General features: G+C 37.2%; 1 protein-coding gene across 11 annotated transcripts in view; it reads right to left on the bottom strand.

Moving 5' to 3' along the window:
• Chd9 (chromodomain helicase DNA binding protein 9) overlaps window positions 1–16,887 on the bottom strand; it is a 185,841-nt gene that overhangs the window by 88,224 nt on the left and 80,730 nt on the right. For 8 of the 11 annotated variants that reach the window (XM_036188234.1, XM_036188233.1, XM_036188236.1 and 5 more), the window contains 2 exons: window positions 15,466–15,797; window positions 580–691 (listed from right to left, as the gene is read on the bottom strand). In XM_036188234.1, the coding sequence (XP_036044127.1) occupies window positions 580–691; window positions 15,466–15,797 (444 nt within the window). Of the gene's footprint in view, window positions 1–579; window positions 692–15,465; window positions 15,798–16,556; window positions 16,809–16,887 lie in introns of those variants that run through there. The other 3 variants (XM_036188242.1, XM_036188243.1, XM_036188244.1) reach the window with 2 other exon arrangements.

The following is a 16,887-nucleotide window of genomic DNA, read 5'->3' as shown; positions in this document are numbered from 1 at the left end:
ATTATTATGACCTTCACTACAGATGTGTATATGGATATCTATCTATATATAAATCCCCATAGGATTATTTTGACATCTAATTTTTTTAAAGGCAAAATGCACAATATTTATGTCTGTCAGGATTTTTATTTTCATAGGTTATCTTTTCTTCAACACAAGCAGACAAAAAGTATTAACTCTAGTAATGAGTCAATCCATTTGTTCTGTGATTTGTGATTATTTTTATTAATATCTATACCATTAATTTCATTCAAAGCACTCTGTAAGTCCAAGATACCACCAGATAACTGCTTTACATTAAAAGTCATCCAGGACTTTGTTGTTATTAATCTCTCAAAGTTTCAGTTCCAATACTGAAAAATGAGGGGTTAAAGGAAGGCAGATAAATTTCCTCCCACATCTAATATTATATGGTAATATTCTAGAAGTATATTGAAATCATACTATCCTATAGGATTTACCATATAATAAATTATATTTTTATCACTCAACTAGAGTGTAACTATCCAAGAGGCAATATTATGCTCCCTAAATAACTCTAACAGTGTTCCATTTCTCAGAATAAACGTGAGTACTCACTTGAGAGTGCTGGTCTTTGAATGTGTGCTGTGACATCTGCTCTGCATCAGACGGCTCATCTGAAGACTCATTCTTTCTTTTTTGTTTCTTACCCAATGTAATAATGAGTTTGCTGTTTCAGAAGAAAGAAATTAACATTCAGAACTCCACATTTTCCATTTTCAGTGAATAGAGTAGCCATGACAAATAAATTTTATATTGTACATGTCTAACCAAATATGTGAATTAAACTGAAATCCATATAAGCATTTTCGGAACAAACTCTTCTAGTGCATTGACTACAGCCTGTAATAGAGGCAAGAGTCAGGCCCTAACATTGCTTCTTGGGTCTGAATGTACTTTTCATGGGAAAATGTCCAAGTCACACAACTATTTAACAATAAAAAGAATTTATTAGTATACCAACTCAGAAAAAGGGACTTTTCTCTACTTCCTGCCTACAGAGATGCTGCTCACTGCACTTGAACACCCTCCTCCCCAAAAGCTTCTGATTCTTCTACCATGCAATCATGCCTCCTGTACTGCAGACAATCTGATGATCAGCTATTTGTTAACATTTTAACTTTATGTCAGAGTTTATCGAATCTATACCATATGTAACTAGGAATAAGAAACACTACTTAGCCAGGTGGTGGTGGCACACGCCTTTAATCCCAGCACTCAGGAGGCAGAGCCAGGTGGATCTCTGTGAGTTCGAGGCCAGCCTGGGCTACCAAGTGAGTTCCAGGAAAGGCAAAGCTACACAGAGAAACCCTGTCTCGAAAAACCAAAAAAAGACAAGACAAGAAAAGGAATACTACTTATATAATTCTTATAGTATGTGTCAGTATAACTTTCTGGTTTTATATTTAATATTACACATAATTAGCTCATAACATAATCTTAACAGATAGTAATAGTAAGCAAATACAAAATACAAATTATATTAGTTGCAAAATGACAGTTTAACCTTACAGCATCATAGTGAGGCAAAGGCATGACAAAATGGCTCAAGTAGAGGTTAACACAGAATTCAGTGTGACTATTTGATAAGTTTTTATGTTCATGAAAGATTAAAGGAGGCATTACAGGAAAGGTGGGATGTGAGGTGTCGACTGAATGAAAAAAGGAGTTTAGCAGACAGTGACAAGGCTATTGTGCATGCCCATCAAAGGATGCATAGGATGGTGCATGACCATCAAAAGGATCCATAGGGAAGCAAGGCAATGCGCAACAGGAATACTGAATAAAACATACACAAAGAGGAAGGGAAGGCTGGAGAAGTATGCAGTGAGGATCACAGAAGGCCTCGGAATGACTTGAACATTTGAAAGTTCAAGTCAGCTTTTATGTTCCACAGGACAAGCACCACCTAATGGCCAGGTCCTCAAATATACCTAAGTGAATATTTAAAAAAGAAACGACATTAAGGGATAAGACTTCTTTTTTAAAGAAGCGGGGAGCATCACAAGAAAGAGGGGAAGTACAAGCCAGAGAAACTATTGAAAAGGTAAAGGACAATTCATGTAAAGAAGACAATAATCTAGGTGAAGAAAGCGTGATCTTCTACTATGGATGTAAAACGGGTAAGATATTCTCAAAGATGTGACGTAACAAAAAGTTGTAGATGATTTTTTTCCCTCTAATTAGACATGTTCAACAAGATAATGCTAATTCTTACTTGTCTTCTAACTTGCAATCTTGTGAATATGTGGGGAGGGGGGGATATATAAGAGAAAAAGTAGAGTTATTTTTTGGAGGCAGGAAAGCAAAGGAATAAAAATAATCTGAAACAAACTGAAGGAACCAGCCGTAGTTAGAGTCCTTTTGTCTTTCTATTTCCATCACTTCCTTCCTTCCTCATTCCAGTATTTTTCTTACTGTTTTCCCTCCTAAAATACAAATCTACCTGAAAGCCATATTCACTGTTGTGACATGCTCTGGTTCTCCCTCCTCATCTACAGTTTCAATGTATTTCATTTCATTTCCCAATCAAAAATAACCTCTATTCTTAGAACTAGGGTTGATCTTCACAGCTTCCACTTACTCAGGGCTGCGGGTTAACATCTTTGCTGACTTTAAATGCTCTCTTTTATCTGATGTTCAATTGTACAGGCAAGGAGTACTACTATGAAGAGACCAAAATGGCCGGGTAGTGGTGGCGCACACCTTTAATCCCAGCACTGGGGAGGCAGAGCCAGACAGACCTCTGTGAGTTCGAGGCCAGCCTGGGCTACCAAGTGAGTTCCAGGAAAGGGACAAAACTACACAGAGAAACCCTGTCTTGAAAAAAAAAAACAGAAAATAAAAAAATAAAATAAATAAATAAATTGACCAAAATGAACTTAGAAAAGGTAAGTAATTTGCTCAAAATACTGTAGATTAAGAATAGAGAATTTGGGGGGTGGGGGTGGGGGTGGGAAAGGCTACAGCAATAGCTCAGTGGTTAGAAGCCCTGGAATCAATTCCCATCACCCACCACGGCAGCTCACAACTGTCTATAAATCCAGTCCTTTTCTGCATATGGTGTACCCACATGTACCCATATACATAAAATAAAAATAAAGGAAAAAACAGAAATGAGCTGGCAACATGGTTCAGTGAGGAAGGCTTCTTGCTCCCAACCCTGACAGCTTGAGTTCAACCCCCAAGGCCACATGGTGGAAGGAAGAAACAATTCCCAAGTTGTCCCATGAAATTCACATGTACACCATAGCATTCTTGTATTCCTGACCCAAATAAGTAAAATTTTAAAAACTTAAATAATAGACAGAAATTAAATATAACCCACTCTAAAACCTGAAGTACTACAGTCTGAAGCAGAAAAGAAAACCTTTAAATTATAAGAGTCAGCTGGGTAGTGATGGTGTACTCCTTTAATTCCAGCACTTAGAAGGCAGAGGGAGGTGGATGGTCAGTGGTTAGAGCACTTGTTCTTACAGAGGATCTGGGTTCAATTTCTAGCATCCACATGGCAGTTCACAACCACCCACAACTCCAGTTCCAGGATGTACATGGTACACAGACATACATGGCAAGCAAAACACTCACACACATAAAAATGAAAAAAATCTGGAAAAAAAAAAAAAACTTAAAAGGGGTGGGGTGGGGGTGGTGGCACACAAGTTTAATCCCAGCACTCGGGAGGCAGAGCCAGGCGGATCTCTGTGAGTTCGAGGCCAGCCTGGTCTACAGAGCGAGATCCAGAACAGGCACCAAAACTACACAGAGAAACCCTGTCTCGACCAGAACAAAACAAAACAAAAAACCTCTTGTACGTCTCCCTCTCCTTTAAAAGTTGGTTTTCAGGGAGATTTGGTCTCTATCAACTCTTCTCTGCCAGTCCTGGAAGTTTCTCAAACTGTTGTTAAACCTAAATTTATCTAGTCACAACCATGTAACATGATAGAGGAGATGAAGTATTCCTGTTGCACACTGACGTAAAGGGTCTTTGCAGTGATATGTGCTTTGCAGTGATATTGTGGTACTGGTGTAAACAAGCTACTGTACTGCAGTGCACTATGATCATACACAAAATAAAATTTTCCATGACAGTAGTAAAAAGTGTATTGATTAATGCATTTATGATACCTTTTATCATTAAGTATACTTCTACTTATTTGAAAAGTAATGTGGAGTGGCAAGATGGGTCAGTGGTTGAAGGCCACTTGCTGACAGGTCTAACCACCTGGGTTTAGTCCCTGGGAGCCACACAGTGGAAGGACAGAACTGAACCTCTCAAATTGTTCTCTGACCCCCACACATGCTGTGGCATATGTGCACTCACACACATACATACGTACACACAATAAATGACCAAACATATTTAAAGAACATATTTGCTACAAAATAATACACACATTAGCAGCAGCCTCCCCCCGCCCAACCCCCCACCTGAGGACCGAACCCAGGGCCTTACCACTGAGCTAAATCCCCAACCACTAGCAGCAGCCTCTTACATCTCCTATTTCCTGACTCTCTAGAAACCATAGTGAGCCATATATGGTGACGCACACCTTTAATCTCAGCACTTGGGAGGCAAAGGGCAAAAAGATTTCTGTGAGTGTGCGTCCAACCTGGTCTACATGGTCAGTCACAGCTATATGAGACCCTATCTCAAACACACATACACACACACACACACACACACACACACACACACACACACACACCTGACAAAGACACAAGACATTTAATTGTTTTTAAAATATAAATGACTATGAAGTGGTTGTACTATTCATTTCCAAAAGAGATTAAAAGAAGAATCTCAAAGTACTAGGCTGCTTAAAAATGATTTTCACAGACAAATACTACCCAAACAATAATTACTATGTACTTACTACCAACTCCACCTTAATACAAATGTTTTTGGTATGGAAACAAACAAACAAAAGTATCCCTAACAAAGGTTTAAAAAAAAAAAACATTTCTTGCCAGGCAGTGGTGGCACACACCTTTAATGCCAGCACTTGGGAGGCAGAGACAGGCAGATCTGTGTGTTTGAGGCCAGCCTGGTCTATGGAGAGAGTTCCAGGACAGTGAGGGCTACACAGAGAAACTTTGTCTCAAAACAACAACAACAAAAGCCTTTGTTCTATATATATTTTTAAAATTTACTTAAGGGGATTGAAGAAATGGTTCAGGTTAGGATCTTCCAGAGGTCCTAACTTCAATTCCCAGCACCCACATAGCAGCTCACAATCTGAAGCCATCATCTGGCCTGCAGGCATACATGCAGACAAAGCATCTGTATACATAAAAAATAAATCTTAGGGGCTGGAGAGATGGCTCAGGGGTTAAGAGCACCACTGACTGCTCTTCCAGAGGCCCTGAGTTCAATTCCCAGCAACCACATGGTGGCTCACAACCATCCGTAATGAGATCTGGTGCCCTCATCTGGCCTGCAGGGATACAAGCAGGCAGAACACTATATACATAATAAATAAATAATCTTTAAAAAAAAAATAAATAGGGGTTGGGGATTTGGCTCAGTGGTAGAGCGCTTGCCTAGCAAGCGCAAGGCCTGGGGTTCGATCCTCAGCTCCAAAAATAAAAGAATGAATGAATGAATGAATGAATCTTTAAAAAAAAAGACTTAAGGCATTAGAGAGATGGCTTAGCAGTTAACAGCACTGCTGCTCTTGCAGAGGACCTGGGTTTGGTTCCCAGCACCCAGGACAGGTGGTTCACAACCACCTGTAATCACAGTTTCAGAAGATCTGACACTCTCAACTGACCGCTGTGGGCACCCATGTATATGTACGGACACACATACACATACACATACACATAAATAGAAGTAAAAATAAATCCTCAAGACCAGATGTGGTAGTAAACACCACAGCCAGACCTCTGAGTTCTGACAGAGTTCTAGGCCAGACAAGGCTATACATGAGAGCCTGTCTCAAAATAAATAAAAAAAAAAAAAATCTTTAAAAAATTGTACTTTAAAAGAAACTAAGAATTTAATTTCACAGGGTTAGAAAGATAACTCACTGATCACTGGCTGCTCTTCCAGAGGTCCTAAGTTCAATTCCCAGTTCACAATCATCTATAACTGTAGTCTCATGGGATGAGATACCCTCTTCTGGTATACACATGTACGTCATACAAAATACCCATATATAAAAAATAAATTTAATAAAATTTATTTTACATATAGTCTATATTTTTCTTCTAACATAAGCCTAGAATATAATTTTATTTTAAAATCTTACTAATAATTTTTAATTATACAGGCAAAAATCCTTTTCAAATTCTCATTGGCTGTTTTTAGACAAGTTCTGACTATGTAGGCCAGTCCAGCCTTGACGTTAGTATGGCTCCTGCCCCAGCCTCGTGGGTGCTATACCACCACATTCCACTTGAAAGACTTAACTCTGTGAGAGCAGGAAAGCTCCATGGAAGACTGTTGTCTAACATGTGCAAGGTCCTAGGTTCAGTCTCAGGCATCACAAAGCAAAAGAAAACCCTAATGTGGCCACGTGGTAGTGGTTCATGCCTTTAATCTCTGAGTTCAAGGCCAGTCTAGTTTACAGATCAAGTTCAGCCAGCACTACACAGAGAAACACTGTCTGGAGGGGGTAGGGGAGACAGAGACAAAACCCTAATGTGGTTGCAGATATTTCAGACCTAGTAGTTTACTAAGTTTAAGTCTAAAATATTACATATCATTTCTGTTTACAAATGACAGTTTCATGGTTAAAAAAACCCCACGTTATTCTGATATTTGACATAATTTTTGACTGTCTTAATTCTTGGGTGGAGGTAGAAACACATAAATATTTGAAGATTTAAAACCATGGTTACTTACATGGAACACTGATTGGAAAGTGTGAAATTGCATTATTAGATTATTTTCTGTTGTGAAAGAGCATCTATACAACACTACTAAGGGGAATAATTACTAACTTGGTATTAGATTAGGACGAGCTAGGCTTTAATAGGAAAGCAGTCTATTTAAAATGCAGATGCCTCGTGAGAAGTAGCAAAGACTGTAACAAATGAAAGTCTAGAAAGGACTGGTCAGAAGCTGTCACAAGTGCAAACATCATCTGTAATCCCAGTGTGTGGAAGGTAGAGGCTGGATGATGAAGAATTTGAAGCAAGGTTGGCTACATAGCAAGGTCTTGTCTAGAGTGGCTGTTAAAAAGGAGGCAAAAAGAAAAACAATATTGGAAATGAAGCCAGTGGATTAGTTAACAAGATTACAAATGTTTATTTCCTAGTTTCAATCCTTGTGTTATAGTCACAGAAAGTGTCAACATTTGAGGAAGTTGAGAGACAAGCCTAAAAGAACTCTATCAAGTTTTGCAAGTCTGAAATTACTTCAAATTAAAAAGTAAAAACCTAAACCACAACAAATGTATAAAATAAACAAGGAAAAGAAACCTTAGATTTGTGAAATTCCAACCCTAAGGAGTCAAATCTAGGAATTATGAGAGCAATATACCGGGACTAACACCCACATTCCACATCTGTCGTCCCAGCAGACTGGGAATAAATATTCAAGATAACTGTCTTTTTGTTTTGTTTTTCTAAACAGGGTTTCTCTGTGTAGCCCTGGCTGTCCTGGATCTTGCTTTGTAGACCAGACTGGCCTTGAACTCAGAGATCCTCCTGCCTCTCCCTCCTGAGTGCTGGCAATAAAGGCAGGCACCACCATGCCCAGGTTCAAGACACCTTTCAAACTTCTTTTTATTTATACTACATTCAAATTTTAAGGTTCATTTGCCTAAACTATTTATTAATTCTGAGAAAACTCTAAGGTAGTCAGAGCAGGGACCTGTCTCAGGCGACAGGGAAAGTTCATTACCAAATAATAAAACAAAACTGTCAAAGTCACAAATGTAGTAAAAAGCAAAACAACAATAACAAAACAAACACAAGAGCAAAGGTTGCTACCAGGTTGCTATGAGACCTCTTATTCAGACAGTCAATAAATTTTTTTTTCCCCAGAGCTGAGGACGGAACCCAAGCGCTCTACCACTGAGTTAAATCCCCAACCCCCAATAAATATTTAACATGAATAAAGTCTGATGAACAGAGAAATCTGAAATGCTATTATCAGTAAATTTTTAACATTAAAGTCTGCATGACTTTTGAGCAACCAGGGGTCATTATTGGCTATACATGACAACAGATAGCTATAAATGGTATCTGAAGGAACTCTGATGAATCAATAGAAAAACAAGAGAAAGTCAGGTAAGCAAATACCCAAATGTTGTAGAACATCTTGAATTATTAATTCTACATTTAAAATTAATTATAAATAACAAATTTTCATTGCAAATGAATTTGTCAAATACAATGATCTTATAATTCAAGGAGAAATATTCATAAATAAAGCAACATAGTACAAAACAACTTAATAATACATTCTTAATGAAACTTTGGTTTTAAAAAACTTTTAAAGGAGCTGTGCCCTTAATCCCAGTACTCAGGAGGCAGAGGCAGGTGGATCTTTGTGAGTGCAAGGCCAGCCTGGTCTACAGAGCAAGATCCAAGACAACCAGTCACATGATCTCAAAAACAACATTAAAAGGATCTGTTATTAATGCCAACAAACTAGCAACAGATGTTCAGGTAAAACCAACCAAACACCCCTAATTGTCCAGTTTCTGACAGAAAAGAGTAATTTGAAACTATGGTATAAAATTGAGCTCTTAATTCACTTGTTAAGTATAGTGTCTATACCTGATGTACCTACATTTGATTTTGCGTGTAATTTATGCACTCATCTACATACAGCCCGTTCATTATTAGTAGATTCTGTTAACAGGCTAAACTCGACACTGTGTCAAGCTGTAATTGCCCCCTGTTGATTCTCTCATTGCAATAATTGGACAATAAATCTTACTCAATTAGTCCATATGCTGTGATTAATATGCCCATCATACTTGGTGCAAATGATTCGCAATTGTGATCCTTATGTATAGGAGGATGAGGCAGAAGGGCTATGAGTTCAAAGCCAGCCTGAATTATACAGAAAGACCCTATCTCAATCAACCCAAACCAAAACAAGAACTACCCACATAATTGTATGCATAGAAAACAGGCAAAAAATACATTATTTTATTTTTGCCAGGTAAGTATAAAGAAATGAGGTCATTTTTAAAGGCATCAAAAAATACATATTTTTCTAGCCAAGCACTATGGACACACCTTTAATCCTAGCACTAGAGGCAGAAACAGGCGGATCTCTAAATCCAGGGTCAGCCTGGTCTACAAAGCAAGTTCCACTGACAGGCAGTTAAACTCTATCTTGAAAAAACACAAACAAAATAACAAACAAAAAAACAGTAACCCTTAAATATGGGAAAAGATATTATATGGTAAGATTTAGGTAACTTTAATTTTTCAGTATTTCCTGTCCAGAATTTAATGCTGCTTTTCTTTTCAAGAGTGTGTCATATAAATAATTATTAAGAATCTACACAATCATTCAACATATTTGTGTGCAGTTTGTTTTTATTTATTTATTTTTTTAACATTTTATTTTATGTGCATTTGTGTTTTTGCCATGTGAGCTGCCGTGTGGGTGCTGGGAATTGAACTCAGGTCCTCTGGAAGAAGAGTCGGCACTCTTAACCCCTGAGCCATCTCTCCAGCCCTGTTTTTATTTTTTGAGATAAGGTCTCTCTCTGTAGCACTGGCCATCCTGAAACAAACTATATAAAAGAGACTGGTCTCAAACTCAGAGATCTGCCTACCTCTTTCTCCTAAGTGCTGAGATTAAACCATGTACCATCATGACTGACAGCACAGCTGAATTTTAATACTTAAAAAAACACATGTAAAAATCAAACAAAATAAATAAACAAATAAAGAACCACATGTAATATTTCTACAACCAGGATTCTTTTAGTACTTTGCCATAGCTTTAATTGGCAACACTTTTCATTCTGACACACAAAATGATGGTGCCTCATGATCCAACAGCATTTTATACTCATTTTACATTTTATACTATAATGAAGTAGGACACCTCTTTCTGCGAAAGACAAAACCTGACTAGTTTCATAAAGGCATAATTCTGAACAATGGAGAAGTAAACCATAACTGAGATGCCTAAGTATCATTCTGCAGATTACTGTTTTACATTACCTGAGTTTCATAATTTAGGTTCAAACAAGAAAATCAGAAGAGCATTTTGACTGCTTGGCTTTACACAGACTATTAAAGGTATACTAGAAATATATAATAAGTTTATACCATATACTTTTATAGCTATTTTAGTTACCATATGCCAAACAACTATATATTTGAAGCTGACATCATTTCAAAATTCTTATTATTTTGAAAAAAAAAAAGTTACAGTTCACATGTTACTTTATTATCATGTCTTCAGACAAGGTCTCTCTATATAGCCCAAATTGATCTCAAATTCATTCTCTCTCTCTCTCTCTCTCTCTCTCTCTCTCTCTCTCTCTCTCTCTCTCCTGGTGTTTTGGGACAGGCTTTCTCTGTGTAGTCTTGGCTGCCTTGGAACTCACTCTGTAGACCAGGCTGGCCTTGAACTCACAAAGATCTGCCTGCCTCTGCCTTCCACATGTTGGGATTAAAGGTGTGTACCACCATTGCTGTGCTGGTCTCAAACTCTTAAAGGTCCAAAAGAGGCTGGGCATAGAACTTAGTGGTAGAACTCCCGCCTAGCACAAAAAAGACCCTGTGTTTGACCCCCTAGAACCAAGACCAAAGCATTGAGATTTAATGTCTTATTGTTTTCTGTAATGTCTCAAATTCAATTTCTATTTGAGCTTGATCAATATCTCAAAATTTAAGTATTTTTTGTTATAACTAAACAAAAAACTACTTCAAATACTTAATAAATCATTTTCCTATAGAGAATAGACTTACTATGAACAATACAAAACCAAAGAGTTAATCATCAGGGGCTGTAACTGATGAAACTTATACATCTATGAGACCATGTCAAGATCAAAAGTACTCTGTTTACGTCAGTCAAATACTCAGTAAGAAAGGAAGTCCTGATTAAGAAAGACCTTAGAAAGTAGCAACAGTTGGACCTACAGTACAGCTCAGTGAGAGTGCCTCCTACCACACATCCAACAGTCCCACAAAAGAAAAGCACAAACAACAAAATAAAACAGTAACTAAGTTTTGTTGCTGTTGTTTCTTCATATTTTTTTCTTTCTTTTTTTTTTTTCTTTTGAGCTGAGGACCGAACTCAGGACCTTGTACTTGCTAGGCAAGCGCTCTACCACTGAGCTAAATCCCCAACCCCTTTCTGATTGGTTTTTACACTGATCACTTAGGAACAAAGCCTTAAGAAAGAAAGATAGCCTAGACAATGAGTGAGAATAACGTTTAGGAAGATGTGTAGCTCTTGGCCTTGACTTCGTTCCTAAATAGCTATATGCTATTTGTGGACTCAGAAAATAATAATAGCTTACATCCATTGATCACTACATATATTCTAGATATTGTTTTTAAATAACCTATTTCCTCCTCAAAATGATACCAGGAGACAAATAGTACGATAATCCTTCTTCTAAAGATGGCAGGTAAGTATCTGTACAGGCCTATACTGCTTGTATAAGAGACATGTCAACAGTTGAGAGAAAGCTACTCATGCAGAAGACCTGGATTTGGTTCCTAGAACCCTCATCAGATGGCTCCCAGCTGACTGTAACTTCAGTTCTAGAGGACCTGATGTTTTTCAAAAGGAAATATTCACATATCATAAAATGCTAGTTAAGACAATACAAACTGATCTCTAATGGAATAACTCCTCACATAACAATTAAAAACTAGGGCTGAGAGCTAGGCATGGTACTGCAACCCTTTAATACCAAACATCTGAGAGGCAGAGGCTGGCTAGTTTCTGAGTTTCAGGCCAAAGGAAGCTACATAATGAGACCTTGTCTCAAAAAAACCCCAAAAAACAAAACCAAACAACAAAAACTCACCCCTCCAAACAACAACAAACAAACAAAATAAGCAAAAGGCCAACAACAAAACGAGGTTTGGGAATGCAGTCTAGTAGGAGAGTGCTTGCCTAACATACGGAGGATCTGGGTTTGACCTCCTACCCTGCAACAAATAACTAAGTAAAGAACTCAGCAATCAAAACAATAAAGCACACTGCCTTGTTAAAATACGTAATAATGAAATATGAATATATTTTGTCCCAGATTGGTGAGATGATTCAGTGGATAAGGTGCTTGCAACCAAGCATGAAGGACCTGAGTTTGATCTCTAGGAGCCATGTGTTATCCTCTAACTTCTATGTACACATGAGCACATGTGTGCACACACACGTACATACACACGCACACATGTGTACAGGCACACACGCATGCACATACACACACACAAATGTAATTTAAAATGTTTTATTGTTTTTCCTAATGTACAATAGTATTTTTTTAATTTCTTGATGATAAATATAATCAAGATTATTTATTTGCTGCAATAACTTCATAATAAACCCGTAAAACACAATTTTACTTACTTGCCTTTAACTTATCAATTCCTCTATCAAAAGGGTCTATGGATAAAGATGTAGTCTAGTGGTAGAGTGCTTGCCTACCATAGGCAATGCCTTGGGTTCATGTTCAGCCTAATAATAAACTGTCACATTCTCAAGTTTTTCTCTGTGGTGACCACTTAGTATTTTGACATGCATTTAACCAAGACAGAAAAAAAAAAACAAAATTGGGAGGAGGGGAAGCTTTCAGTACAAATTTTTCTGCTTACTAGAGATTGGCAGACTTGAGAGTTGGTGGGGGGGGAGAAAGAAGTGGGGGACAAGCATTAAAACAACTGGTGATGAAGTATTATATTGTATTTTAAATAATCTACTTACTTTTAACAAAACAAAACCCAGGGCCCTGTGGTTGCCAGGTAAACGCTCTACCACTGAGCTAAATCCCCAACCCCAAAAACATAACTCTTAAAACAACAAGCCAAATGGTGGGTGGTGGTGGTGCACACCTTTAATCCCAGCACTTGAGAGGCAGTAACAGGTGGATCTCTGTGAGTTCGAGGCCAGCCTGGTCTATAGGGTGAGCTCCAGGACCGACAGGGCTAGACAGAGGAAACCCGGACTGGGGGGGGGGGGGGGGGGAGCCAAAGCCAGGGACTAATCCTAGAATTAAGGCAGCAAGGCAGAAAGATTACACTAGTTTGAGGCCAGCCTGATCTACATAACGGGTTCCAGGCCAGTCTCATAAAATAAAAGTGAAAAAGAAACAACAAATCCACTCTCCTGCCAAAGAGCCCATGGCAATGTTACTATTTCCAACAATATTAACTCATAGTTTTAAAAATCCATGTTTCTCTTTGATTTAATTATTTCTATCTTTACTTTCTGTACTTAAAATTTTTTTCTTAGATCAGATTTAAGTCTGGAATTATTAGTCTCTAGGTGCTTGGGTCTCCTTCATCCTCAGAGTAACAGTTATTATAGCTTTTAAAGCTTATCTACCAATTTCAATTGTCACTGCTTTCAAAGTATTATCTTTCTAAATACTACATTTCTCCACCCACATCTCTGAACCAGTTAACATTAGAAAAATCTTAGCAGCTGGGTGATGGTGGCAAATGCCTTTAATCCCAGCACTCAAAAGCAGAGGAGGCAGATGGAGCTCTGAGTTCAAGGCCCGCCTGGTCTACAGAGCGAGATCCAGGACAGACAGGACTGTTACACAGAGAAATCCTGACTCAAAACACCCTCTCCTCTCTCAAAAAAAAACCAAAAACAAAACACACACACACACACACACACACACACACACACACACACACACACCTTAACAATGTTAACTTTTAGTATAATGAAAGGTGAAATGTAGGCTTCCTAAGTTAAAAATAGACATAATGTTGGAAAAATAGGTACTTTCATTAAGAACAAATGAACAAAAACTAAAAAAAAAAAAAAAAAAATGAATGAGAAGCCGGGTGGTGGTGGCACACGCCTAAAATCCCAGCACTTGGGAGGCAGAGGCAGGTGGATCTCTGTGAGTTTGAGGCCAGCCTGGTCTACAGAGCTAGTCCAGGACAGGCGCCAAAGCTCCAGAGAAACATTGTCTCAAAAAAAAAAAAAAAAAAAAAAAAAAAAAAAAAAAAGAAAGAAAGAAAAAGCAAAAATGAATGAGATGGATCGATGGTTAAGACACAGCCCAGGGTTCGATCCTCAGCTAAAAAAAAAAAAAAAAAAAAAAAAGTACTTATTTCTATTATAGAGGACCTAGGTTCAGTTCCCAGAATCTACATGAAGGCCTATGACCTACTATACATGTATACACTCAGGCATACACAGAAAATAAAGAAATGAACCTACAAAAAGAAATCTCAGCACAATTTATGCTGGCTATGAAGACTGCTAACATAGAGACAATATTTTAAAAAATGAGAAGAAATTTAACTTTGAATTTCATGTTGGTTGTCAGCAAATAATGTACAATCAATAATAATAATACTTACTGATACATTATACCAAGAACTGAGTGCATTTATTTGACTACATCAGAATGAAAGTAAAGAATTCAATTTGTTGGTAACCTATATAGCAATAATGTAAACAAATGACAGAAGTCTCATAACAGAGGAATTTTCTTTGCTATGTTCTCTGTGTATGTGCATATGTGAACAACAAAAACTAACATTACCTTAGATAAAACACTTTATGCAAAATTCTATATAAAACTTCAAAAATAACTAACTAGTCCTTCAAGAATAATTCCAATCTATGATGGTCTTACATTATGCTTAAAGAATACATTTATTTTTTGAAGACATATAAACAATCAAATTAAAATACATAGAAATGGCACTGGGAATGCAGGTGAGTTACAGGGTGCTTTCTAGCATTTTTTTTTTTCCTTTTCTTTTTTTGTTTAGCATACAATTTAAAACCTTGGTTTTAACTTTTGGAACAAAAAACAAAGACAGGTTTTGATCCCTAGCACCACAAAAAATATAATAAAATTAAATAGATAAATAGGATGGGTGGAAATTTCTTTGCTCAGGATTCTCTCGAAGCATTAACACCTGGCTTCTTTATTACATAAAACAAATCAGTAAATGTCTATTGTAATTGCAGAATGACAGTCCAGAGTTTTCTCAAATATGTTTTTAAAGAAAGTTACTTTGGAACTGTCACAAAAATATGGATTTTTATTCTTCTCCCTTGCATATTTTCTTTTATTAATACAAATATCAGTGACAAAATACTATGCAACAGAAAAGCAATGTTTGTGTGACTCTAGTATTACATAACTCATTGAAAATGAAAATAAAGTATATCTGGTATCTAGCAATGTCAAACTCTCCTAATGGAGTACATACATCACACTCAAATAAAAAGCAGAAAAACAGGTCACACAGCTTAGACTTCAGCAAAAACTGGAAAAGGTGACATTTTACTAACAATCAACTTACCCAATTTTTGTCTTCTCTTTTAACTTAGAACAGGTTTTTGGCTTTTTGTTGTCTCTGTCTTTTGGCTTAGATTTCATCCTTCGACCTCTCTTTTCTTCTTTCCCTTCAACTGAAGCACTAGGGAAGTTCTCAGGGCTCATTACTCGTGGAATATTACGTTCCCCACGTTCCTTTGCTCTTGCTATGGCCTCTGATATTATACGATTAGCCTTTTCCTGCTTGCTTTCTGATTCCATCTTTTTTCTCGGCTTTTTCTCAGACATGACCCTCACCTGGGTATTCTGCAACTTAGGATGTGTCCCAGAACCATCACTCTTCTTGGAAGATGGAGGCTAGAGAAAAAAACAAACAAACATGTTAAAAAAAATAGAACATCAAAGTAAATTTTAAAAAACTTACATAAATATCTGAACATTTTCAATTAACCAGGGCATTAAAATTACATAAGCAAATACATGAGTCCTGCAAACCAATGTACACGAAAGGCATTCTGCTTACCTGGAAACTAGTACAATGTAAACAGCTCAGCTACTGACTTGGAAATAAAGGTTAAGGAAAGACATTGATTTGTTGATATTTCTACAGCACTCCTTGGTGATTCAGATTTTATCCTATAAATATAGTTATTTCTAATTTTATCTTGTAATTATTATTTGCATTTAGGATGAAAGTCTTTTCTTTCATCTTTCCTCCAAAACTCAAGTAAATTCAGAAATAGCTATTGTAACTTAGAATCACTTCTCCTTATATTGAGTTTTAGAAAAATAAAGACCCTGTTCTAAGACTAGGAAGAGAACACAAAATTACTTTAATATATAGGAATGTAGCTAGCTAGTTAGTAAACAGACATTCTCATATCTAAAAATTAAAGAAAGTTTTATTTTCCCATAAAGAGTTAAATGTGTATTTTTGTTTTATTCCTTTATCATAATTTCGCTCAAGCAATTTGGGAAAGAAACAAGTTTTACATTACAATTACTAATATTTTAGCAATCCCACAGGAAGCAGAACAAGAGCATTTCCAAAGAATTTCCTCTCCAAACAAGCATTCATCCATATAGGCTTAGATCACAGTTTCGTTATGTTCTTACCCGTAAACATGCCTCTGACTACAGCAGAGAAAAAAAACAGGAATTTCCAAACACATTTTCATGCCGATTCCAATGTATTCTACTGGGTATCTTTTCTATACCTGCCTCACCAAGGTTTTAGAGCAGTGCTAAAGCACTGGGAAAGGAAGGAAGGCTTAGACACGATCACTAAAATGCCACCTTAAGGCCTAGAGGCGACAACAAATAACCAAGACTGAGAAAACAGCACCAAGCTCAAGATGGCGATGCAGTGCGACTCCCGCAGCAGCAGCCAGTAACGAGGAGGGTTATTCAATCCCATTAGCCTTTTAGCCCAAAGAACCCCTCCTCC

Source organism: Onychomys torridus, chromosome 5 (genome assembly GCF_903995425.1).
Source record: "Onychomys torridus chromosome 5, mOncTor1.1, whole genome shotgun sequence".
In the NCBI taxonomy this organism is placed as follows: domain Eukaryota; kingdom Metazoa; phylum Chordata; class Mammalia; order Rodentia; family Cricetidae; genus Onychomys; species Onychomys torridus.
The sequence above is the reverse complement of the archived record's forward strand: the minus strand, read 5'-3'. Positions and strand labels throughout refer to the sequence as shown.